This window comes from Dipodomys ordii, unplaced genomic scaffold (assembly GCF_000151885.1).
Source record: "Dipodomys ordii isolate 6190 unplaced genomic scaffold, Dord_2.0 Scaffold20, whole genome shotgun sequence".
In the NCBI taxonomy this organism is placed as follows: domain Eukaryota; kingdom Metazoa; phylum Chordata; class Mammalia; order Rodentia; family Heteromyidae; genus Dipodomys; species Dipodomys ordii.
In genome coordinates, this window is record NW_012267236.1 from 22238980 (window position 1) to 22266494 (window position 27515).

Sequence of the window (27515 nt, forward strand, 5' to 3'; positions counted from 1 at the left end):
GCTGGGCGCCGGGAAGGTCTGCGGCTGGTCTTCCCGGGGCGGGGCGCGCGCGGGGTCCGGGCGGGGCGGGCCGGGAAATGGTGGTTTGCTTCGGCCAGGCCCCGCAGCCGCTCGCACACCCGCTGGAGAGCCCTGGCAGTCGGTGCTGGTGGGAAGGCCGACGGCCTCCCTGGTGCGGTGTTATTGTTTTGCTTGCTTGGCTTTCGCGCGGGGCCCCATTACTCCATTGTGCTGCGCGGGCTTTTAAAAGCTTTGCGGAGGACGGGCGGATTCTTCGCTCGACCGGAGCCCCGCACGCTGCGGCAGGTATTTTTCATCGCTGTACTTGGATGCTCTCTTTGTCAGTCAGCAGAACGGGATTGTACTTTTTCGAGTTATTTTGGCATATAGAAAGGTTGAAGCCATCGAAGGTATTTTTCTATAAATAACAGTTTTATGGAGTCATCGCTGCTCCCTAGAGGTGCTTTTTAAGACTGCAGCTGCCCTGCCCGTTTATGTGGAACTGGGGCGTGGCCCCAGGAAACACCTCTTGAGGGTGATTCTAATGTGTTAGGTCCTGCCTACATCTTGACAACACCTGAGAGCAAACAGCTACATTTTAAAAAGAGATCGTGTCAGGTGGAAGTGGAGAGCCAAGGTTGAAAGATGATGTAGCAAGGTGTGTTCTTTGTTCCCTCGTCCTAGTGTGATGGACTGTTTTATCAGTGTCCCGTGAGGGTGATTGTTGAAATACCAATTTGGGGCCAATTTTGTAAGTCTACCGGATGGGATTCTCTGTGGGAATGAGACAGGGTAGAGTATATGAGAAGCTCTTCAAATAGTTTTGATGTACACTAGTTTGAGAATCCTTTTGTATTTTTCTTCACTGTGTGAATGATTGCCAGAGTGACATTGAACTCTAATAATTTCCAGGTTTTCATTTCTGCCACCCAGCTATTGGAAGCATTTCACCTTCTCCCTAACGCATCCGGCCTAAGTGGTGGGGAGAGGTGGGCATAACCACGCCAAGAAACGCTGCTGTTCTTGCTGGCTTCTCTTCTTTTTGCTCCTGGCCGCACCAGTCTCCAGCCACATGCACAGACTTGTAGTCATCTTCCACCTGTTTCTTCTTCTCTAGTCAGCCACATGATGGGAATTCACTGGGACTAGCTTGAGTCTTGCACTTAATGGTAACCAGTACAGACCAGACAAGACCTCTCCTCCCCTCTCTCCTCTCCTCTCTTCTCCTTTCTTCTCTCCTCTCCTCTTCTCCCCTCCCTTCCCCTCTCTTCAAACCACAGTTTTCCAATCTCAGCCTTCCCAGTAGCTAGGATTATAAGTGTGAGCTACCAGCACCCAGCCTAGGTTTTCTTTATTCATCTAAAGTGTGCTGGCATCCTTTGTGTTCTAGACAACATCTAGCACAGGGAAAATGGTGGCAGCAATAGGGAAGAAAGGATAAATGCAGAGATGACCAGAATTTAAAGCATATACTGTCCAGCAGTCAGGAAAGCCCACTGCTGAATTTCTGACCTCAAATACACAAACAGAATCCTGTAATGAATCCATATATTCTTGAACCCATGTATTTTGATCCCTATCCAGTATGTTGCCAATTCTATTTCAGGCATTTTCCTTTTTTCCTGTTACTTCCCTTCTGCTGAAGAACTGAGTCTTCATAGGCAAGAATGGCATCTTATTCCACCCATAGCAGAGTACTTGCAAATTACAGGTTCCCAGTGAACTATTAGATTGAACTGTTACTGATGTGTAGCTGTGTAGAATGTATTTTCATGTGATTATGTGACAAAAATAGATCACCTTCCCTTAAATAACTAGTTCAAAGGACATCTTTTGGGTAGTTAAGGCAAAAACAGTTTTGATTTATGGTTTTAAAAACTTTAAAAAACTTAAAAAAAATTCTGCTTAATACTAGTCTAAAGACTAAGAGTATTAAACCTTTTTATGTTTTAAGTATCCAAAGATAACCAGGTGCTGGTGGCTCATGCCTGTAATCCTAGCTAGCTACTCAGGAGGTTGAGATTTGAGGTTTGTGGTTTGAAGCCAGACCAGGCAGAAAAGTTTGTGAGACTCTTATCTCTAAAAAAACTACCCTCCAAAAGCTGGAAGTGTCACTGTGGCTCAAGTGGGAGAGCACTAGCCTTGAGAACAAAGAGGCTTAGGGACAGCACCCAGACCCCGAGTTCAAGTCCAGGATTGGCAAAAACAAAACAAAAGTATCCAAAGATGACACACATACAATCTTCATGACAGATTATGGGAGAGGTAACAAGATTGAAAAATCTATGACTTTAAATCTTTGTTTTCTTTAATGGTTGAACTTGATGTCTATAGCTGCTTTTCTTAATTGCATTCTTCCCAGTTTTATGTAATACTGTGGCATTAAAAATATTTGGTCCATATTAGGGCTGCTAGATGTTTATGTGAGTGTTTCACATTTTTATGTTAAAGTAACTTCTACAGAACAGTCAGAATAGTACAAAGAATACTTGTCTTCATTCATATATACCAACTGTAAAATAAATGTGATCCTGTTCGCAAGGGTTTCATAGAAATGGGTGATTGTGATACATTGTTGTATTCGAAGATGTAAAAGCATATGTGAAAGTCTAAAAGCACATGTGAAATGTGATGTATAGATGATATTAGCAGGCAGGGAAGGGCAGTAGAGGGTTGAGGGGAGAAAGGGAGGAGGAGATCCAGGAGAGGTGACGCAGAGCTGAGTTACATGTTCCAGTTCAGTAGGCATGCCAGTGCTGGGTCAGGCATTCAGGCAGGTAGATCAGCCCCGGGAGCATGGCACACTCATGGTTGTGCAGATTCAGGGTTGTGCTGACTGCCAGGCACTTCTTTGAGCACTGGAGGTTGAGTACTGGGACAGAGATAGTTCCCATTCTCATTGAGCATGTTTATTGGGAGCAGGAGGGACGGGACATTAAAAATAAATGGTGTGTTAAAGTAGCTGAGTGCTTTCTAGAAGAATGAGGCAAGGTTATGGAATGGGGACTGATAGATGCAGAGGTGATGGCTGATTTATAGAAGATTTAGGGAAGCTCAGATCAGGTTGACATATGTACGAAAACTGTGTGGCCTAGCAGAATGAAGTACTGAATTGTGGGAGATGAGCTCAGGGAGACTGGCAAGGGGTAAAGCAGATCAGATAGAGCCTTGTAGGCCATGGCAGGTATTTGGGATTTTATTTTGAGTGAGAGGATAGTTGTTAGGGTGGGGGAGGGCTGAGCTCAGAATACTTACAAGGTGGTCACTCTGGCTTCTATATGGAGGTGGTGAGTACTGGAAATACTGGCACCAGGACACAGTCACTGCATTTGGGTCCTTGTGGTTGGAAACTTATGAGAGACTTGGGATAGAAGAGGCCACAGGAATGTATTGTGTCATATCTGGAGTATACCGAATTAGTAAGATTTGACAACCTGATCACTATTTTTGCTTTGGTGTCCTTTGTTTGTAATGGGACAAAAGTAGAGGGCACCTATTAAGCCACTGGTCCTTTCAGGAAAGTATTCTGAATATACCAAAATGTTGTTGATATGTTAAATTTGTTTACAGATTCTAAAAATAAGCACTTTTTAAAAATCACACACACAATATATATATATATATATATATTTTGGGGGGGGGTCCGGTCGTGGGGCCTGAACTCTGGGCCTGGATGCTTTCCCTCAGCTCAGCTCAAGGCTAGCGCTCTACCACTTGAGCCACAGCAGCACTTCCGGTTTTTTTCTTTTTGCTTATGTGGTGCTGAGGAATCGAACCCAGGGCCTCAGGCATGCAAGGCACGTGCTCTACCATTGAGCCACCTTCCCAGCCCACAAAAATATTTTCATAGCATTAGTATGGCTATATCTACTACTGAAAAATATGGCAGAATATATCAATTGTTTTGCTGATTGTTCAAAAGAATACATATAATCTTATAGCCCCATTTGACAAAAAAAAATGCTTATTTATTTAAAGAATGCAGTGTCTTCTATGGGCCAAGAACTGGGTTAGGTAATGAGGACTTAGTATAGAACAACAAATCGTCCTTCCTTTTATATCCTAGTGGGAGAGACTAAGAAAGGGTGGTTAAGAGATGATACTTTTCTGTTATATAAAATAGCTGATATTTATTGTGCTCCTATGTATTGGGCACCATTTTAATCCTTTTACATATTTTACATACAGTTATTTAAAGATGAGAAACTTAGACACGCAGTCCAAGAGAATCACCAAAGAGGATAGCACAGTCAGGAGTCAAAACCAGCAGCCTGGCTCTGGGGTGCCTACTTTTAATCCCTGCTAAGACTGCCCTTAACAAGTTTTTCTTGAAGAGTCAGCATTGAGATTCATATGCAAGATGAAAAGCTGCATTGTTTTTTCCTTGTGATGGTTTTTTTTTTTTTTGGTGGTGGTCTGAGGGCGTTAATCCCTCAGCCCTTTTTGTTTTTTGTTAAAGTTATTTTTGAGATAGGGTCTAGTTTATGTCTGGGCTGCCCTGGGTATCAGTCTTCCTGGTCATTACTTTCTGTGTAGCTAGAATACAGGGCATACCACCATGCTGTATATTGAAATTTGGTGGGGTGTCTCTAGTTTTTTCTGGGATTACCTTGAACTGTGACTTTTTTTTGTTGTTGTTGTTCGTGGTGCTTGAACTCTGGGCCTGGGCGCTGTCCCTCAGCTCTTCAGCTCAAGGCTATCACTCTACCACTTGAGCCACAGCACCACTTCCGGTTTTCTGAGTGGTTTATTGGAGATAAGAGTCTCACTGTCTTTCCTGCCTGGGCTGGCTTTGAACCGCCATCCTGAGTAGTTAGGATTACAGGCTTGAGTCACTGGTGCTGGCTTGAACTGTGATTCTTTTACTGTTTGCCTCTGGAGTAGCTGGGATTATAGGCATGAACCGTTATGACTGCCCTACAATAGTTTTTTTAAGTGAAAATAAATATGGATATATCAAGCAAAACAAAATAACACAACAGCCAATCACCTCTGCCTACCTGGGCTGCTTTGACAGAGTGGATCAGAAGGTGTACATCTAAGTGAAAGGAGCAAGTTGAGCAAAGGCAGGTGCATGCAGCAGCATGACAGGTGTGGGCAGTAGTGCTTCAGTTGGTCTGAATGGTGGTGTGGTAAGGCTGCATAAAGCAAAAGAGCCAATCTCTGATGCCAGTCTCAAGTATTACGATTGATACTGTAAGTGCGAGAACAAAGAGCATGCTGGGTATTGGTGGTGGTGTTTACAAAATCTCTTACTGGTTTCCAGAGATATGACATATTTTAGAAAGTCAAGGTGTTATATACATGTCTTTGCTCTTATGATTAAAATTATGTGGCACTAAAAATCTTTATTTTTCTCTTGGTTTTAGAGCCAATTCCTAGAAATTACTGGATCAGATAGCATAAGCTTTGTTTGAGGATTTTGGTTAGTTTATTTCTAACTATAAATCATGTATTTTGTTTGTTTTTAACAGGTAAAATAAAGGTAGCGACAGCTTTCTGCAAAAATGTCAGTTCTGATTTCACAGAGTGTAATAAATTATGTGGAAGAGGGAAACATTCCTGCTCTGAAAGCTCTTCTTGAAAAATGCAAAGATGTAGACGAGAGAAATGAGGTAAAGTCACATGTCTAAAATGAAGTTCTTTTACAGGTATTTTTTTACTGCCTGCTCTGTAACAGGCACTGAGTAAGATAAAGGTGATTCTGGCACATGCCTCTCACCTTTGTTATTCAGGAGATGGTGATTAGGAGGATCATGGCCTTGAAAGGCCAGCCCCAGCAAAAAGTTAGTGGGGTATCTCCCCCTTCCCTTCCCCCCGCCAGTCCATCATCTTACCAGGTAAGCCAGAAATAATGGCATGTGTCTGTAATCCCAGCTATGGTGAAGCAAAGATAGGATTGTAGTCTGGGGCCAGTCTCAGGCAAAAAAGTGAGACTTTACCTGGAGAGTCAATTAAAGGAAAAATGCTTAGCGTCCTTTCTCATGTAGTAGAATGCCTGCCTAGATAGTACATAGCCCTGAGTTCAAAGCACTAAAAAGAAGAAATAGGTGATTCTGGGACTCTCACTCAGGCTTAATGGACTGTTGTCCATTAAGTGCTTCATTAAAGTGCTTCATTCTAACATATAAATGATTGAAAAAAGGTTGAATTTAGGATTTGAATTCAAGACTTGAATTCAGGGTCTCTTATTGCTAAGCAGGTGTTCTTACCATTTCAGCCCCAGCCTCAGATTGTGATCCTTCTATCTAAAATCTCTTGGAGAGAGATTACTGGCACACTCCACCAAGTCTGGCTTGGTTGAGAAGGGGTCTCGCTAACTTTTTGCCTGCTCACCTCAAACTGCAGTTTTCCTGATCTCTGCCTCCTAATTAGCTGGGAGTACAAGCATGAGCCACTATTTTTCCCTTAATTTCTTTTTCCCCTAATATTCAGGAAGCTTGACTCCTGAAAATTAAAGCTTCTAGGAAGCTTTAGAGAGCATCTGAGACTCCCTTCCTACAAACAAACTCACCAGACAAGATTAAGAATTAAAAACATTTTTTTCAGTAGTTTCAATTCTGTTCATTGGTTGTACATTCCCACATCTTAGGACTTTAGATGCTACATCTTTAAGAGAGAGCTAAATAAGTTACATGTTATTAATAAACATTGATTTAAGTAAGATAAGTGATATTGATACTTCATCATGCAGAGAACAACTGAAGGTTATTTGGCATGACTAATAAACATTTTGGATACATTTTTAAAAAAGTAAAGTATGTATTTATCTTATAAACCTTAAGGAAAATAATTCTGTTTCTTAAAACTATATTTTCAATGGAATGTAATTTTTTTGTAGATGATATGATCTTTATACAGGTCTAGGTGTATATGTGTATGTTTATATGATATCTGTGTATAGACATGTAAAGACATGTAGACATTGTTTATAATAGTTTTCAAAGTTCTGAGTTTGAACTCTGGGCTTGCATTGAGTGGTAGAACTGGGAAGGCAATGTACCACTTGAGCCAGGTCTTCAGTCCCCTATAAATTTTTGATTATGGTGAAACATATATAACATGAAATTTTCCATCTTAACTATTTAAAAAAGTACAATTGAGTTGTATTTGTACATTGTGTAACATTTTTCTACATCTTTTTCATCTACAAAATTAAAACTATAAATAACCCTCTCTTTTCTCCATTTCTTACCTTTGGAAACTGCCATTTCACTTTATTTGTCCTAATTTGATGCTTCTGGTTATCTTATACAAATAGATTTATATGCTACTTATTTCTGTATTTTTGTGGCACTGGTCATTGAACCTAGGACATTGCATGTGGTAGGCATGTGGTATTTAGCTAATTTCCCAATCCTTATTTGTCTTGTTATGACTAACTTGTGACTAGCATAATATATCCTTATATTTTATTCATGTAGTGGCATATAACAGGAATTCTTTCATTTTTAAGCCTAATAATCCATTTTATGGAAAGACCATGTTTTATTTATCCACTCATCCTTTGAGGATGGAAATTTGGTTTGCTTCCCTCCTCTCTGTCTTCTCCTCCTCTGTTCCTTTCTCTGCTGCCTTATCTTTCCATGCTATCCTCTCTGTTAGCTGATACTGGGGCTTGAACTCCAAGCTTTGTGCTCTTGCTCAACTTGTTCTCTCACTGCTTGTACTCTGTCACTTAAGCCAAACCTTCATTTCTGGCTTTTTTCTGGTTAACTGGACATTCTCTAATTTGTCTGCCTTGGCAGGCTTTGAACCTTTTAATTAATTAATTTATTTATTTTTGGTTATGTGATACCGAGGAATCAAACCTAGGGCTTCATGCATGCTAGGCAAGTACCCCACCACTAAGCCACATTCCCAGTCCTGCTTTTATTTCTTGACTGTTGTGGATAGTACTACTATGAACATGGTATGTTTTTGTTGTTGTTGTTTTGTTTTTTGCCAATCCTGGGGCTTGATCTCAGGGCATGGGCTCTTTTTGCTCAAAGTTAGCACTTTACCACTTGTGCCACAATGCTACTTCTGGCTTTTTCTGTGTATGTGGTACTAATGAATCGAACTGAGGGCTTCATGCTTGCTAGGCAAGCACTTTACCTCTAAGCCACATTCCCAGCTGTATGTTTTTAATGCTGCTGAGTTGATAGTTATTATTGTAACTTCCTATTTTTTAGACAGAGTTTTGCTTTGTAGCTCAGATCAGAGCTGAACTTATTAACTAAGCAAGTATAGCCTTGAACTCTATATCCTCCTGACTCAGCCTCCCAGGTGACAAACACTGCCATGCATGGTTGTACTTTACTATTTTTGAAAAAATGTTTATATATGTGCACATGTGTGTATGTATATACACTTAGACACATACATATGTACCCACACACACACATATATATATATATATTTTTTTTATTTTGGTAGGTAATTTTAGTTTAACTCTGTTACCAAGAAATGCTTGATATAAAAACTTGTTATTGCAACCAGATACCAGTGGCACATGCCAATAATCCTAGCTACTTAAGAGGATCATGGTTCAAGGCTAGCCTAAATAGACATGTGATACTTCCTTTTCAACTACTAGCTGGGTATAGCTATATGCCTATCATCCCAGCTATGTGGGAGGCTGAGATTGGGAGGATTGTGGTTTCAGGCCAGCCTATGCAGAAAAGTCTGCAAGACTCTTATCTGAATGAGTCACTAGGCATGGTGATGCAGGCCTGGCATCCTGGCTATAATGGGAATCATAATAGATGGTCCCAATCCAACATGTGCCCAGCAAAATGCAACACCCTCAAGCTAACCAGTTCGGAGAAGGACTGGAGGTCTGACTGAGTGGTAGAGTGCCTGTCTAGCAAATATAAAGCTTTAAGTTCAAACCTCAGTGTTTCCAAAACATTTTTTTTGTTATTACAGTAAAATATTACCTAATGTCACTCAGTTCTGAAAAAAAATCTTTGTAGAATTTTAAAAATTTGCTTGGGCTCCCCTCCCATTTTTTATCTTTTTTGTTGGTCGTGGGGCTTGAACTCTGGGCCTGAACGCTGTCCCTCAGCTCTTCAGCTCAGGCTAGTGCTTTACTACTTGAGCCACTGTGCCACTTCCGGTTTTCTGAGTGGTTTATTGAAGATAAGAGTCTTTCCTGAACTGGGCTGGCTTTGAACTTGATCCTCAAATCTCAGCCTCCTGAGTAGCTGAAGAGCCAAGGGATAGTGCCCAAGCCCAAAAATTAAAAAAAAGTGGCGCTGTGGCTCAAGTGGTAGAGCGCTCGCCTTGATCTGAAGAGCTGCGCCACAGCGCCACTTCCAGTTTTCTAGTGGTTTATTGGAGATAAGTGTCTCTTGGACTTTCCTGCCCTGGGCTGGCTTTGAACTGGGATTCTCAGATCTCAGCCTCCTGAGTGGCTAGGATTACATGTGTGAGCCACCGGTGCCCGGCCCCTCCCATTTTTTCTTGTTCATATTAAGAAGTTTTGGTTACCTCTCTTGGAAACACTTAAACAAATTTTTTTTTAATTTTTGCCATCCTGGGGCTTAAACTCAGGGCCTGGGGACTGTCTCCGAGTTTGGTTTGCTCAAGGTTAGCACTCTACTACTTGAGCCACAGCACTACTCTGGCTTTTCTGTTTATGTGATACTGAGGAATCTTAACTCAGGGCTTCATGCATGCTAGGCAAGCAGTCTACTAAGCCACATTCCCAGCCTACTTTTTTAAATTTTTTTATGTTTTTATATTTTTTAATGTTATTATAAAGGTGATATATAGAGGGATTACAGTTACATAAGTCAGGTAATGAGTGCATTTCTTTTTTTGGTCAGTCATGGAGCTTGAACTCTGGGCCTGAACGCTGTCCCTCAGCTCTTCAGCTCAGGCTAGTGCTTTACTACTTGAGCCACTGTGCCACTTCCGGTTTTCTGAGTGGTTTATTGAAGATAAGAGTCTTTCCTGAACTGGGCTGGCTTTGAACTTGATCCTCAAATCTCAGCCTCCTGAGTAGCTAGGATTACATGCATGAACCACCGGCACCCAGCAAGTGCATTTCTTTTCAGACAGTGTCACCCCTTACCTTGCTCTCTCTGTTTTTTCCTCCTGCCTCTACCCACTTGAAAACAATTCTTAAACATTTGATCAACTAAATAAAAGAATGTAAGAAAGAGTAGCCCGACATTGTACTTACAGTACATGATCAGATTCCTGCTTCTTTTCTTTCTACTCTGTTTATAAACTGTAAATCTCTTGGCATGTAAAGAGTGCTGGTGATGTCAAGTCCTTGCTCCTTATTGGACAGTGAAAGACTTGTTTCTTTCTCTCTCTCTCTCTCTCTCTCTCTTGTGTGTACGCGTGCGTGTGTGTGTGTGTGTGTGCGCGCGTGTGCGTGCGTGCGTCTGTGTGTGTCTGTGTGTGTCTGTGTGTGTCTGTGTGTCTGTATGTCTGTATGAGTCCTGGGTCTTAAACTCAATCAGGGCCTGGGCACTGTCCCTGAGCCTTTTTGCTCAAAGCTAGTACTCTATTACTAGAGCAACAGCTCCACTTCTGGCTTTTTTGAGTGCTTAATTGAAGAGTCTCAATTAGAGTTTTCCTGCCCTGCTGGTTTCAAACCTCAATCCTCAGATCTCAGCATCCTGAATAGATAGAATTACAGGTTTGATCCACTGGTGCCTGTCTCATTTCATTATTTTTTGGCGGTCTTGGATGTTGAACTCATGGCTTCATGCTTTTGAGGCATTTTCTATACCACTTGAGCCATGCCCAATTCTTTTTGCCTTTGTTACTTTTTCAGGGTCTTGTATGTATGGCTGGGCTGGCCTGGACCACAATCTATTTGTACTTCCCACATAGCTAGAATGACAGGCATGAACTACTGCATTCAGCTCTTGATTGAGATAGGGTCTTGTGTTGATACCTGGGCTGGTCTTGAACTATAAGCTTTCCCTGATCTCTGACTCCCAAGTAATTAGGATTACTTGGACACTAGCACCTGCTAAGACTTTTATTATTTATTTTTATTGTTGCAAAATAACAAAGTCAGCTTCTCCCTGGTACAGGGATAGTATTGAGGTAGGACAGTATTCTCCTGGACAAGAAAATGAAGTGGGCTATAATCTAGCTATTTAGGAGGGTAAGATTTGTGGATCATGAGTCAAAGCCAGGGGCTGAGAAGGTGGTTCAGTGGTAGAGTGCTTGCCTCGCATGCATGAGGCCCTGGGTTCAATTCCTTAGTACCACATAAGCAGAAAAAAAACGAAAATGGTGCTGTGGCTCAAGTGGTAGAGCGCTAGCCTTGAGCTGAAGAGCTGAGGGACAGTGCCTAGGCCTAGAGTTCAGGCCCCATGACTGAAAAAAAAAATGTCAAAGCCAGCACAGGCAGGAAATTTCTTGAGACTTTTATTTTCAATTAACCTCTAAATGGCTGGAGGTGAAACTGTGGCTCAAGTGGTAGAGTGCCATCCTTGAGAGAAAAAGCTATGGAACAGTGCCCAGGCCCCTGAGTTCAAGCCCCTCTACTGATAGAAAGGAAAAGAAAGAAAATGAAATGAGATTTTAGAGACAGATTTTGTTGTGTGTTTATAGACTAAAGGGAATCTCAAAGGAAGATTTGAACATATTTTAGTTCCACTGCAGTTATTAGAAGAAGTACGTGCATTCTCTTTGGAGATGACTGCCTAAAAAGGCAATGGTTATTTAGGTCTGAATCACAGAAATAAGTAGAATGGGGAGTGTAGGAATTAGGAAGAACAGAAAGAAGTTGAAATAGTAGATGTTTTTCATTGTGGCCTGGAGGGAAGCTGAGGTAAGGATCTACCTGCTGTGCAAAGTTCAGTCATACATAGTTCTTCTGTTTCACGTGGTTTCTTTTTCTTGATATTACTCTAGGCAGTAGAGCAGGCATGCCTTAGTTCATTTGTGCTGCCTTGATAACAAAATTCCAGACTGGATAATTTCTAAAAAACAGGGGTTTTTTTTTTCTCTCATGATTTTGGAAGGTAGAGGAGTCCATGTTCAAGGGGCTGGCATCCAGTGAGAGCCTTCTTGCTGCTTCACAGCATGGTAGAGGCTGAGGGCTGAAGGATGGGTGAAAGAGAAAGGGAATGGAAAAGGATGCAAGGGAGCTGAACTTAACCTCTTATTAGGATCCCATGCCTGCAATAACTAACCTGCCATCACAGTGACACACTAATCTGTCCCTGAGGGCTATGCTTTCATGACCTAATTAAGCTCTTACAACATCTGCCTTTCTACACGGTTGCATTAGGGATTAAGTTTCCAACACTTAACTTTGGGGGATACAGACCATAACAAGGGGATCTACAGCTTATACATCCCAAATTTTTGTAAAGGGATAGTAGTCTTGAGATTTGATAGGGTATGTAAATCTTGATGGGAATGGGACCTTTAATAAGTCATTTTCAAATGCAAGTTAAGACATGGTAAGTTACTCTTTACCTCCTCTGCAGCTATAGTTATTGGATTGGTTAAGCAAGAACTAGTAGTTAAAAAATAGAGTTCAAGAGTCAATTTACAGCTGGGCACTGGTGGCTCTAAGTGTAATCCTAGCTACCCATGAGGCTGAGATCTGATAAGCCAGCTCAGGCAAGGAAGTACACACACACACACACACACACACACACACACACAAACACACCCATCTTTTAAGAATCTAATAAAACATTACACATCACAACCTTTTGTGAAATTCTTTTGTGAAATTCTTGATAATGTAGCTACAATAGGAATATCAGTTAACTTTACTTTGCACAGCATATGATAGCTTTCAAAACAGTGCTTTGGACAAATGAAGGTTTTGTTTTTTTCATATGACAAACTAGTGGATCCATCCTAACGTTGGTAGCTTCTGGGCACCCTAGGAACCCAGCCTCTGATTTCCTTTTCAGCACTGAGCCGGTTACTTGCCTCAGCTGTATTGATACTTTCCAACACTCTATGTATATTGAGCATCAAGGGAGAAAAGGGCACAGGCCAGCTGATCTCCTTAGAGTCTCGGGAGACCTTGCTGGAGAAATGTAATGGGATCATTTGTTGCTGTAGGCAAGGAGGAGTAGTGCAGGCACACTACTGCCCAACAAAATCCTGCTCCTCTCTGAGAATGTAGGCCTACAACTAGTCAGACTACTGACGCCTTTAGCTCTAGTTAATCAAATTAAAGGCATCTTCCTTGTTTGTATTACGGATATTTATGCACACTTACTTTTTTTTTGGTCAGTCATGGGGCTGAACTCTGGCCTTGGGCGTTGTCCCTGCACTCTTCAGCTCAAGGCGAGAGCTCTACAGCTTGAGACACAGCACCACTTCTGTTTTTCTATTGGTTAATTGGAGATAAGATTTTCACAGACTTTTCTGCCAGGGCTGGCTTTGAACTGTGATCCTCAGATCTCACCCTTCTCAGTGGCTAGGATTACAGGCATGAGCCACTGGTGCCCAGCACACCATTTATATTTTTATTTCATTTTGTGGATCACTTATCTTTGTGAACTATCTGAAGTATAACTGTAATCCCAGATAATAAACAGAGAACTCCTCTGTGACTTGGAAACTACTACCTTAAAAACTATTGTGTAAATTTCATGCACTTAAATTCAGGGTCTGGGTCTGGCTTTAATTTATCAGTAATAGCAGTGACTTTGATATCTCACCTTTTATCTAGTAGATTCTACCTGAAAGGGATGCTATAGAAAGAATGCCAAGAAATTTAGAGCTGACAGAGGTATTCATGGTGTAGTAATTATGTCTCTAGTTATGACTCAGAATCATAAACATAATATTTAAGATACTCTGCTTAACAAGAAAAATTGCTCTTTGGAAAGGTGATCATCAAATTTAATGTCTAAAATAGAAGCTTTTTCACCTGTAAAATCTATGTGAAATACACCTCATTCCCTAATAAGTGATGTGCCTATTTCATAGAATTTCATATCCAAATCAATATATAAGAATATCTGTTTAATGTAATTTACTTATGTATTTTATTTAAACTGATATTATGTTTTAATCCTTAGTTGCATTATCCTTATAATTACATTTGTATTTTTACCAGGTATTAGAATTATTTACTTATTTGTATGTTATTCTCATAGAGTTCTAAGTTCTTTGAGAGTTCATTTACTAAACAAATACTTGAGGAGTGCTATGTGGCAGTCCATAGACAGTACTGATGCAGCAGCAGAGCAGGGTGTGTCCACCCTCATGCAGTTCACAGGCCTTGCGAAAGATATAAAAGTCAGTTATTAATCATGTAAATAAAAATTAAGTCCAACTGAGAATTCATAGAGTACAGAGGAATTAAAGGTGCCCAGAAAGTAGGTGGGAATGGCACAGGAGAGGTGGAGAGGCAGACATTTCCTGGTCTGTGTCATTCAAGAAATCTGTAGCCACGGTAAGGATATGAATTCTTACCCAAAGATCAGTGGGATACTGAAGGGTATGAAGCCAAGGAATATTTCACATTGCCATTTAAAGAAAATTACCCATACTTTCCCCTACCCTAATACACAGTAAGTAGGTACACTAGTATTTCTCCTGTGTTTTAGTACTGTTGGTACCCAAAGCTTAACTGATTTGTTTACCCTGTTTCCAGGTCTGTTGTATACCTTGGCACTTTAAGAAAGTGATGTTTATGCTGTGCTTGCAGTAAAGGAGGCTTCTATTGGAGGTGTTTGTTCTACCCCAGAACCACCTGCCCCGCCCTGCCCTGTTTTCAGGACTAAGGGAGCTATCTCTATATTCACTTTAGAAGCACAGAACACACTGACTGGATTAGCCAGTCTAAATAATGATATAAGAGAAGGCATAAACTACACATGTATATTATATATATAACATCTATGTTATTTGTTTACTCTTTCTCTTGTCTTGCTCTAGATAAAGCATAAATATGATTAAAACTTCTATACCCTGTTTTTTCATTATTGTTAGAGAATTTGGTTGCTATAGATAGCCTGAGATCTTACTTCTATTTCATTAATTTCCAAATCATAATACTGTACATGTTTGCTGATTTTTAATAAATTTACAGTGTCTCAGATTATTGATACTATGGGAAGAAAATTACATTATATTCTTTTAAATTCTTCATAACACAAAACTAAAAGTTTAAGGCTGTTTGTAAATGAAAGGAAGACAATAAGTACTGCTTGTGCTGAACTCACCTTCATGGAAAGGCAAATGCTACATATCTAGCAGCAGTGCTGTAATGCAAACAGGTTGTCTTGATAATCTCCTGTGTCTCTTCCATTCCCCAGTGTGGCCAGACTCCACTGATGATAGCTGCTGAACAAGGCAATCTGGAAATAGTGAAAGAATTGATTAAGAATGGAGCTAACTGCAATTTGGAAGACTTGGTACATGTTAAAAATCATTTGCTCATTAGTCTCTTTCTTTCTCCTTAACTGTCTTTTTTTTAAGAAGTCATTCAAAAATAATTGATTAAAAATGGTACCTTCAGACATATCTCACCTTTACCTAATGTGCTATGTTTGTTAAAGAGTAATTCAGGAGAAAATTTTTTGCTTGTATTGAAAGATCTTGAGTCTTTATGATTTTATATAGAACAACTGGCTGAACAGAGAGCACACATGCATATATAATTGAATGCCTGCCTAGAAAATCTCCATGCATGAGTCATGTTTGCTTCCTTCCTGTGGAAGTCATTATACTTGAAAATAGAAAGATACATCCTCTACTGATACAGCTTCTGGATATCAGAAAGGAATCACCATCCCAAGAGGTTGTATTTCCTTTGAATTTCCCTTTTTGTTAGAATTGGTTTTGAGTGTCACTTAGCTACATTTAAAAAATCAAATTATTGGGCTGGGAAGGTGGCTCAGTGGTAGAGCACTTGCCTTGCATGCCTGAGGCCCTGGGTTCGATTCCTCAGCACCACATAAGCAAAAAGAAAAAAGCCGTAAGTGGCGCTGTGGCTCAAGTAGTAGAGCGCTAGCCTTGAGCTGAAGAACTGAAGGACAGCGTTCAGGCCCAGAGTTCAGGCCCCACGACCGGACCCCCCCCCCAAAAAAAAATAAAAAAATAAAATAGGATACTTGAGTCCTTTATTTAAAAAATAAAGGAGAATAATTATCATATAATTTCTGAACTCTCAACATGGAGCTTTTGTGCTATAATAGCTTGTGCATGTGCTCTCAAATCAGATTACAGGCTCTTTACTGTCAGTTGATAGTAATGGTTACTATGGACTTGAAGTTTTGGTGGTCAGTGATATAAGTAGACAGAAAAATCCATAAGAGAGCTTCAGTAGTATTTTATAGAAATCAATTTGGTATGATTGTTTAGCATGAGAATTCAGCTTTTTCCCCTATTTGGAATGTCTTTTTTTACTTTCAAACATGAAATTTTGTATATGTGTTCAAGGATAACTGGACAGCACTTATATCTGCATCAAAAGAAGGGCACATACATGTGGTGGAAGAGCTGCTTAAGTGTGGGGTTAATTTGGAGCACCGTGATATGGTATGTCCATTTTCCATAGAATGGCATTAATTAACTGAAATCTTATTAGCAATAATAGATCCATCTTGTATTTTTGTATATAAAGTGATAGTAAAGTGATGATTTTAGGATTTGGTGGACATGGCTCTCAAGAATTTTTTCTTCATTATAGAGCTTGAACTTACAGCCTGGGTACTGTCCTTGAGCTCCTTTTTCTCAAGGCTAGCACTGTACCATTTTGAGCCACAGCTCCATGACCAGTTTTCAGGTGGTTAATTAGAGATAAGAATCTCACAGACTTTCCTCTTGTGCTGGCTTTGAACTGCAATCCTTTAGAGCTCACCTCCTGAGTAGCTAGGATTACAGACGTGAGCCCTCAGTGCCCAGCTCAAGGATATTTTAAACCCTGGTGGTCTCCCTCTTTTAGAATGTTCTTTGTCTTAATTTTCAGTTTATTTCAAGGTTTAAAATCTTGCTTTACAGATCAGTGCTTTATCATCATTCTGTTTTTATTTTTTTGTCCAGAGGTCCTATAGTATTTGGAGGTTTCAGGGAAATACTTAAATAATTGAATATGATTGTTGGAATTTCTGCTTGGATAAAGACTTATACAAAGAGGACAGGGACATAGAAAGTTTACTGAAGAAAAAGTTTTAAACAGCCAAAACCAATCTTAAAATTTTGGAGGAGTCCAAGCTGCACAGTCCTTGTTTCAGATTTTGTGATCTAGTGTAAACCTTAGAGTAATCAGTCACGGTTGTAAGAATTTTGACTCATTCCATGTATTCTTCCTTTTTTTTGGCCGGTCCTGGGGCTTGAACTTAGGACCTGGTACTTTCCCTAAGACCCTTTGTATAAAGGCTAGCACTCTACCAGTTGAGTTACAGTACCACTTTCTGCTTTTTTGAATAGCTTATTGGAGATCAGAGTCTCATGGGACTTTTCTGCCCATGCTGGCTTTGAATCTTAGCCTCCTGAGTAGCTAAGATTATGGTGTGAGCCACTGGCGCCTGGCTCATTCCATATATTCTTACACTTTGCTGGAGAATCTTGGGAATTTAAAACTACATAGTAACTTCCTTCACAAAACAATGGTGTTGCAAAGATATATCCAGCAGGAACTTGAGCAGTAGAATTTTTATGTATGGGTATGATTCGTTTTTATACCCTCTCTCTTTTTCTTTGAAGGGTGGATGGACAGCTCTCATGTGGGCGTGCTATAAAGGCCGCACTGATGTAGTAGAGTTGCTTCTTTCTCATGGTGCCAACCCAAGTGTCACGGGTCTGGTAAGTGTTCATCAAAATATGAATTTGTTAGGTAAGCGGTAAGTTTCCTCAGGGAATGCTTAGGCTACTTACACTTGACTTATCATGTCAGTGATTTTAAAACACTTGAGAATTTTGTAAGATAACTTTACTTTTTATTTTTTTGTCAACAAATAAGTCTTAGAGCTAAAAACATTTAGGTAAAAGCATTTAGCTTTAAGAGTTATGGATATATTTCAAAAGGAAAATTTGAAATCCTTAGGTATCTTGCCTATGGGTATGCATTTTTGCATATAATTTTTCTGTATATCTGTTCTATATATTTATACTCTTTTTAGTTTATATGCCTATTGAGTTGCATGTTGGCTAGTTACATTAAATGTGTTGACTATAAGAGTAAATGTGTTCATAATAATACTTTGTTAAGGTTGAATGTGTCTTAGTTGCAAAATTTGTGTTAGGAACATTATTTTTATTTATTTATTTTTTTGTCGGTCATGGGGCTTGAACTCTGGGCTTGGGCGCTGTCTTTGAGTTCTTCAGCTCAAGGCGAGCGCTCTACTGCTTGAGCCACAGCGCCACTTCTGGTTTTCTAGTGGTTTATTGGAGATAAGAGTCTCATGGACTTTCCTGCCGGGGCTGGCTTTCACCTGCAATCCTCAGATCTCAGCCTCCTGAGTAGCTAGGATTACAGGCATGAGCCACCAGCGCCCGGCATTATTTGTATTTTTAAGTAGAATTGTTTAATTTTACTTTAAAATACCTCGGTAGTTACAAATATCTACCTAAAAGATTGGTTTTCTCCCTGTTTTCCCTTTCTTTCCTCTCTTCCTTCCTACCTACCTGTCCATCCCAGCAGTACAGTGTTTACCCAATCATTTGGGCAGCAGGAAGAGGCCATGCAGATATAGTGCATCTTCTGCTGCAAAATGGGGCAAAAGTCAACTGCTCTGATAAGGTAGGTTGGCAGAAACTACCTGTATTCCACTTTGGGTTAGTCTGCATGAAAGGTCTAAGTTATAATTTTCATATATCTTCTCTAATGTATTTTATATTTTGTATATTACTGTATTTTATGTGGACAAATAGCTTATAGATGGACCTTTATATGTATTACATACTACAGGTATCTTTTTGATGTTTATTGTGTCCTATTAATCATTCTCAATAAACAGTGATAATGAATTCACTTCTTTCCACCTTCAGTCCTATGTATTTTCTCTAAGTTGTTACAACAGTAAGCTTTCTAAAATTCATATTTGTTTATCTTTCTCATCTTTAAAATCCTAACTTCTGCCCCTGGTGTAATGAATGGAGATAAGCCTCCTCTCCTGCTGCCTGCACCCTAGACTTGAATACTAGTCTGCCAAATGATTTGTGGTTTCCTGCAGCCCTTGCCCTTGGCCTGGTGTCATGCCCTTTCCTCCTCAGCTTCTCTTGATTCTGGAGGACCAGTTTATATGATGCTGCCTCCAGAAAGCTCTCCAAAATGTGCTAAATGTTCTATTTCTTTTATTGTTTGTTTAAAAACCCTTAGCACTTACCTCAAAAATTGAGTAAGTACTTATGTAATGATCTTTCTTTTGGAAAACTTTGGTGGCTTTCACTGTTTCAGGATAAAGCCTGACAGTCTATAATCAGACTGTCCGACTTCAGAAGAATTGAAGGCTGCATCTGTCTTTCCTAAGATATGAGAAACAGTGAAAGCTTGTTGAAAATTAGAAGCTGTGTAGCTGTGTGATGGAAAAATTGTTTCTGATTGTAAAAGTTAAATAGGGGCTGGGAAGGTGGCTCAGTGGTAGAGCGTTTGCCTTGCATGCATGAGGCCCTGGGTTTGATTCCTCAGCACCACATAAGCAAAAAGCTGGAAGTGGCGCTGTGGCTCAATTGGTAGAGCGCTAGCCTTGAGCTGAATTGCTGAGGGACAACGCCCAGGCCCAGAGTTCAGGCCCCACGACTGGACCCCCCAAAAAAACAATTAAAAAAAAGTTAAATAGAGTTGGTTAAAGACTAAGCATTTTGTGCAGTGATTCATTTATTCAGGAGGAGGAAGAAAATGAGAGAGATAGGATTTATCTAGGATTAAAATTATATTGATGTAAGTACTTAAGTGAAAATTTAGTTTTGTTAAAATTCATAGTTTGAGCTAGTTTCTTCAGTATGTATCTGATTATAGTTTAAAATGCTTGTTTAACAGTATGGAACCACTCCTTTGATTTGGGCTGCACGAAAGGGTCATTTGGAATGTGTAAAGCATTTATTGGCCATGGGAGCTGATGTTGATCAAGAAGGAGCTGTAAGTTTTTTTGTGTTCAGCCTGGTAGTAGAGAGATGTTTTTGGTTTTGGAGAAAGAACATTTTAACTTGGTATATGCCTAGAAAAACTTACTTCCAATTTTTAAATTGTATTAATTTAGAAAAACATGTATTTTCTTTCTATTCTAAGTATGCTACGTTAAGAAAGGTATGATAAGTACATGTTTATATGTTTAATGATATTAATAAGTACATGCTAATGCACATAAATTTTGGGAGATCAAATCTATTAACAATAATTTTTCAGTATCCTATAAGCTGCTTGAAAAAGTCTTCAAATATTGTCAAAAGAGCTTTTATGCTCTATTAAAATACTTTTTCCTTAAAAATTTAAAATAGTAGTATAACCTAGCAGATGTAGATACCCTGCCTTCACTACTTCCTTTTCGGAGAGTTTGTCAGTATGGGTGACTTGTCTTTGTGGCTATGTTATTTTAATATGAGATAATCATAGTTAATTAAATGTACAGTTTTTAAAAGAACTACTTAAAATAAGAACCTCTTTGAAAGTGGGTTTTTAGGTCACTGCTAGACAGTATTTATTCACTGTTTTACTTGTTTTTCCTATAAATTTTATCATAAAGAATTTTTACTTTGGTACTGAGGGCATGGCTCAAGGTAGCGCTTACCTAGCAGATGTGAGGCCCCAAGTTTCGTCCCCAATACTGAGGGGAAAAATAAAAGAATTCTTAGTTTGATGCTTGATCACCTTACTTTGTATTATTTAGTTTAGAGCATGTTTAATTTTTAGTCATTCTGTCAGTTAGTTTCTATTTCATTCCACTCATGAGAGCCTGTTCATTGTAAATATGTCCAGTTTCAAGTCTCATTTAAAGCCTTGAATCCTCCCACTCTTCCTAATGACTAGAGAATTCATATTTCTTTAAAAATCGTAAGTACACCTCCCAGCCATTTTTGGTAGATATATAGTTGTTGATTTTGAAATCTTACCATTGGAAAGACTTTTAGTGGCTAAAGGGTGTAAGTCAGTTTTATAGTACTTGTTAGCATGCTTGAGGCACTCTGCAGTTGCTCTCCAGTACTAAGAGAGAGAGAGAGAAGGATAGGAGAAAGAGGAGAAAGAAGAAGAGATAAAGAACTTAGTTTGTAGGAAATCATGTTTTCTAGAATTTACTAATTTCTTGGATTTTTTTTTTAAGAATTCAATGACTGCACTTATTGTGGCAGTAAAAGGCGGTTACACACAGTCAGTAAAAGAAATTTTGAAGAGAAATCCAAATGTGAATTTAACTGATAAGGACGGAAATACAGCCTTGATGATTGCATCCAAGGAAGGACACACGGAGATTGTACAGGATCTGCTGGACGCTGGGACTTACGTGAACATACCTGATAGGGTAAGTTAGGGTTTCAGATTCCCTTCTGGTGGCAAAGTGGCTGGTAGATTACCTTAGCTGCGTCTTAATCCCTTACAAGTTTCTTCATGTCTAACACAAAAGTTGTTTCTACTCTTGAAATGCGTAAGTTTAAGAATATTCAATCCTTTTGAAGAATGTCCTTGGTTACTTTTCCTAAATAATTTTGTTATTGAAAAACATCATACTTAGCTAGGTGCTGGTGGCTCACACCTATAATCATATTTACTCAGGAAGCTGAGATCTGAGGTCGAGGTTCAAAGCCAGCCTTGGTGGCAAAGTCCCTGAGACTCTTACCTTCAGTTAACTACCAGAGACATGGAAGTGTAGCTGTGGCTCAAAGTGGTAGAGTGCTTGCCTGAGCAAAAGAGCTTAAGGACAATACCCAGGTCGTGAGTTTATGCCCCAGGACTGACAAAAGAAAAAGAAAAAGCAAGCAGGCAAGAAAACATGTCACATTTGGCTGGACTTGGGTTCCTTACCTGTAAGCCATGCCACAGTGAAGGCATAGGTGACAGGGTCATGATCCAGGACTAGCCCTGGGCCACAAGCAGGACCCTGTTTGAGAAATAACTGAAGCCGAAAGACTGGAGGTGTGGCTTAGATGGTAGCATGTCTACCTAACAAGCGTGAAACCCTGTGTTCACACCCTAGGACTGCCAGAAAAAGAAAAAAAATGTGACATGTACAATTAGCTTGTGACTGTCCTTCCTGTATATTGTTGTTAGTCATAGCTGGTGCTATTCATTGTATTGGGACTTAAATTCCTTTACACTGAAAAGTTTCATAATTTGCTGGACATGGTAATTCATGCCTATAATTCAGCTACTTGGAGGCAGAGGTCAGGGAGATTACAGTTTGAGGCCAGCCTGGACAAGAAGTTAATGAGACCCATATCTCAACCAATAAGCTAAAGGTGGTAGTGCATTTTTATAGTCTCTAATGTAGAAGGGATAAGTACAGTATAATCTTCTCAGTGTGGGGTATGTTGATTCTAGCACATTGGTGAGGTACAGTGAACTTCATTTGAATCTTGCACTGGAGGAGGAAGCTGTCTTGTGTGCCACTGGCCTGAGCCTGCCCAATAGCCAGATATCCATGGACACTAGTCTGAAAACCTATACTCACCCTTAATTAAATGTGGCTCTAGAACCAGTGATAGAGTGAGTTAGTGTTACAGTTCCCATTGGTGTGTGTGTGTGCGCGCGCGTGCACATGTGTACACACATGTGCGCACACATGTGCATCTTTGCATTTATGCACATATGCATATATGTGTGTGTGTGTTAGTCCTAGGACTTGAACTCAGGGCCTCAGCAAGGTCCCTCAGTTTCTTTGCTTAAGACTAGCACTCTACCCTACTTCTGGCTTTTTTTGGTAATTAATTGGAGATAAGAATCTCAAAGTTGATTTTGAACCGTAGTCCTCAGATCTTAGACTCTTGAGTTGCTAGGATTACAGGGATGAGCTACCAGTACCTGGCTCCCTTTGGCTTTTATCCCAAAGTTTTTAAAAATTATTCTGTCATGTCCAAATGTATTTTCTCTTTACTGAAGCCAATGTCATTTTAGTTAACTCACATTTGTAATGGTAGATTAACTTCCAAAAGACTAGGTTTTCCAACTTGATTTGCTAAGTTTTTATTTCATGGATTCTAATTTTGAGGAATAATGTCCTCTTTTCCTTACACTGAAGACTATTAATATTAGGTATTATTATTATTATTTCTGTTTGTGACACTTTTCCTAAGAAAGATTTTGAGCAGCTCTATAGTGAGAAACTTTAACATATCAAAACTATCCTCATTTCATCACCATTTGATCTTGTTTTTGTCTTTTCAGAGTGGGGACACTGTATTGATTGGTGCTGTCAGAGGTGGTCATGTTGAAATTGTTCGTGCACTCCTCCAGAAGTATGCTGATATAGACATTAGAGGACAGGTGCGTGTGATTATCCAGCTACTGTTGTTACCTTGGATGTATGTCAACAGATCACAGCTTTCCTATGGTGATAGGCTTACCTAATACATTTAATGGGTATATATTATTATTGTGATTAGTATTATATCTTATAAATATTCACATCAAATTAAATTCAGCTAGAAGTAAACCTGAATATTGATAGCTTTTTAGCACAAATGTCCCTTACTTATACAGATCCATTCATCCTGAAATGGGGGCAGTTTGTGATGGGAGGCCTTGGTAGCAGTGGATGGTGTTTCTCTCTCACGCTCTCTCTTTTTTTTTTTTTTTTTGCCTTTAAAAAAAAATAACTTTTTTTAAATTGTGAAAACACCGTACAGAGGGGTTACAATTACATGAGCAAGGTAATGAGAACATTTTTTTTTGTTGTTTTTTGTTTTTGGGTCTGGTCATGGGGCCTGAACTCTGGGCTTGGGCGCTGTCCTTCAGCTCAAGGCTAGCGCTCTACCACTTGAGCCACAGTGCCACTTCCAGCTTTTTTTTTAAATCTTTTTGTTTATGTGGTGCTGAGGAATCGAACCCAGGGCCTCAGGCATCAAGGCAAGCGCTCTACCACTGAGCCACCTTCCCAGCCCCATGAGTACATTTCTTATCAAGCACTGTTGCCTCCTCCTTTGTTTCCCCACACCATCCCCCCTCCACCTGCCCTCCCCCTGCTGCTGTCTCCCCTCACCCCCCCCCAGTTTCTCTCTTTAGCATATGGTTTTGTCTTCTCTTTCCCATCCATGTAGCCTGCCTTTCCTAGGCAAGTTGGCAGTGTCTATGGATTTGGCTTCAGGCAGTCACAGCTCATAGAGCTACAAAAGTATTTGTTTTTGCTCAGGAAAAGCAAAACAAATAGTAAAATAAGATCTAGATAACATCAAATAGTAGAAATTTATCTAATACTCTGAAAGCTTAAGATTTTTTTTTAAAGTTCTTTAAAAAATTTTTTTTTTATTGTGAAAATACTGTACAGAGGGGTTACAATTACATGGACTAGGTAATGAGTACATTTCCTATCAAGCATTGTAGCCTCCTCCTTTGTTTCCCCTTCCTATCCCATCCTCCCCCCACTAAAAAAAGTTCTTAAAGCCTAAAATGACAGTACTTTTCTGCTTTTTTTCCTAATATTTGGTTTTTAAAAATCCATTATAGCTAAAGCTATTTTTGAACTAATTTAATAAATAATGTATCTATTCTATGCTTTTGAAAACTGTATTTCAATTTGGGAGAGTTTATTGATTCTTGTTTTATGCTCTAGCAAATCTGAGAGTCTTCACGTAGGTAGGGAAAGAGGATTCACAAAAATAGAGGCTTTCAAAGGCCTTTTAAAAGATTGTTGGATTTTCATTATAAGAGTGAGCAAGAATGGGTATTTTGACTACAACTGTGGTAATAATATGAGAACATTCAAGAAAACGGGCAAGTGAGGACTGTCCTAAAGGTAGTTTGTTGTGGAGGTGGTGGGGATACTGGGACTGGGCAAAGATGGAAATAGAGAAGTAGAGCAATCATGCCAGAGCACCACATTTTCCCATATTTGGTGGAGGTTTGTATACCACTGATCTGTCAGTCCTGCTTCCCTGTTTTGGTGTCAGTTTGGCTTTGTGATTATCTAGCTCACCTTGCCAGGTCAGTTGTGGAACAACTTTTTTGGATTTTGCATTTAGGAATCTGATCAGGACAGAACAGGATGCAGAAGGAATGCCAAAAATGATAACAGTAATAATGCTTTATGTCAAATATATTATTTTACATTACCTTTAGAAAAATTGGGCGAAATTACTTATTATATATTATAGGTGAAACTCCTTAGGTCAGTTTGTTTTTTTCTTTTTCTTTTTTGTTGTTTTTTTTTTCAGTGATAAGAAAATGTTTACAATGTAAAGTTCGGTTAAAAAAATGGATACAGTGGTGGGGGGAGGTTTGGGTAGGGGAGCGGGGGGGGGGGGGCTGGGAGGGGATGGGAAGGGTAAACAAAGGAGGAGGCTACAATGCTTGATAGGAAATGTACTCATTATCTTGCCCATGAAATTGTAACCCCTCTGTACAGTATTTTCACAATAAAAAAAAACTGCAAATAAAAAAAATGGATACAAAAAGCTATATCATCTTAACTGTGTGATATATACACCTAGAAAAGAAATACACCAAAAGTTTTTCAAATGATGAATTACAAGTTTTATTTATTTTTTATACTTATTTAAATTTAAAATTTGTTGGGGGGGGGTCCAGTTATGGGCCTGAACTCTGGGCCTGGACGCTGTCCCTCAGCTCTTCAGCTCAAGGCTAGCGCTCTACCACAGTGCCACTTACGGCTTTTTTTTTTTCTGCTTATGTGGTGCTGAGGAATTGAACCCAGGGCCTCATGCATGCAAGGCAAGTGCGCTACCACTGAGCCAACTTCCCAGCTTAAATTTAAAATTTTAGCCAGGCGCCGGTGGTTCACACATGTAACCCTAGCAATTCAGGAGGCTGAGATCTGAGGATCGTGGCTCAAAGCCAGCCCTGGCAAAAAAGTCCATGAGACACTTATCTCCAATAAACCAATAGAAAACTGGAAGTGGTGCTGTGGCTCAAGTGGTAGAGCATAGCCTTGAGCTGAAGAGTTGAGGGACAGCTTTCAAGCCCAGAGTGGGGCTCCCAAGCCCCACGACTGACCAAATAAATAAATGAATAAAAATAAATTTAAATTTTTTCTACACTCTAAACCCTCACTTATCTAAGTAGAGGGATAGAAGTAAACAAAACTGTAAAAGTTTATAATAGGTATCTTTGTACTCCCAACCAAGACTGAGTGTGCTGGCATATTTATGTGACTGGTCTAAGATTGCAAAGTTCAGACAGTGACGCCTTCTAAGCCAATGCATGGTCCTGAAATCAATTGAGTTCTAAAAGTGTAACTTATTAATCACATTGGATTGTTACTCTTAATGTCAAGTAATAATTAAGTTTTCTTAGGCTTCTTCATAAAGAATTTCTCAAAAATAAATCCCAGATGACATACAGATCAGTACTTCCCTTCATGCTGCCTGTTATAATGGCTTCTGAGAGAACTGTAATTTACAAATAGCATTTGTCCAGACTGTATCTTATAGGAAGTATTTATTGGTGTGTTTTAATTACACAGGACAATAAAACTGCTTTGTACTGGGCGGTTGAGAAGGGGAATGCAACGATGGTGAGAGATATCCTGCAGTGCAATCCTGACACTGAAATATGCACAAAGGTAATGTCTCCAAGAGGAGGAATGTTACTTTCCCTTTGTAAAGGAGAGGATAGATGAATGAAGAAAAGAAGTGGGGGAGGATATAGTCAAAAATTCAATGTATATCCTATAAAATTAAGGAAAATGAGTGAGGGGTGGGCAGGGAGGGGTGAGAATGTTGGAAGGGGTACTGATCAACACACTGTATTCATAAACTCCTTTCTACAATATTTAAAGTGCTTTCCATGTTAATTTAAAACTTTAAAGAATATTTTTTACCACTGTGTTTTTATTTCTGTTTACATTATATGGGACCTGCACAAGAATGGTGACTATGAAATTATTCACTACAAAATACAGAACTAATGAATCTATTACTATATTGCATTATAATTTAAACAAGGCACCTACTCCCTTTTGTAAAAGTCATCCATCCAATTCTAACAAGCTGTTTTCCTCTTTACAATGTGAAGGGTTTTTTTTTTTCTACTGAAAATTACATTTCTGCTGAAAATTACATTGGCTATGTGTACAAAAAAATAGAGATAATAAGACCCCATGGCACTAAAAAACTCATTAAGATTTTTTTTTTGTGGCAGTGCATAAAGTATTATAAAATGGTGTGAAATTGAAATATCCTTCAATAATGAAAAATGGGAGGAGATGGAATAAATTCATTACCATCCCTATAGTTCCCTTCAGAATTTACATTTACAGCAGGACAAAGACTGAACTAATGCAACAGTAATACTCACTGGACACTATGTTAGAAATGAATTTTACAACTTGAGTGGGGAGGGGAGAAGAAAGGGGAAATCTGGAGAAAATGAGGGAGAAGATAACAGAGTTCAAAGAAAAATGTGCTCATTACTTAAGTAATTGTGACCCCCATGTTCATCACTTTTACAGTATGTCTCCTAGATCAACATA

General features: G+C 39.4%; 1 protein-coding gene across 2 annotated transcripts in view; it reads left to right on the plus strand.

Moving 5' to 3' along the window:
* Kidins220 (kinase D-interacting substrate, 220kDa) overlaps positions 1–27515 on the plus strand; it is an 87307-nt gene that overhangs the window by 670 nt on the left and 59122 nt on the right. For both annotated transcript variants that reach the window (XM_013013675.1, XM_013013676.1), the window contains exons 2-10: positions 5475–5615; positions 15252–15350; positions 16378–16476; positions 17644–17742; positions 18578–18679; positions 19919–20017; positions 21198–21395; positions 23255–23353; positions 26508–26606. In XM_013013675.1, coding sequence (XP_012869129.1) covers positions 5508–5615; positions 15252–15350; positions 16378–16476; positions 17644–17742; positions 18578–18679; positions 19919–20017; positions 21198–21395; positions 23255–23353; positions 26508–26606 — 1002 coding nt within the window. In that variant the 5' untranslated portion in view covers positions 5475–5507. The remainder of the gene's footprint in view (positions 1–5474; positions 5616–15251; positions 15351–16377; positions 16477–17643; positions 17743–18577; positions 18680–19918; positions 20018–21197; positions 21396–23254; positions 23354–26507; positions 26607–27515) is intronic.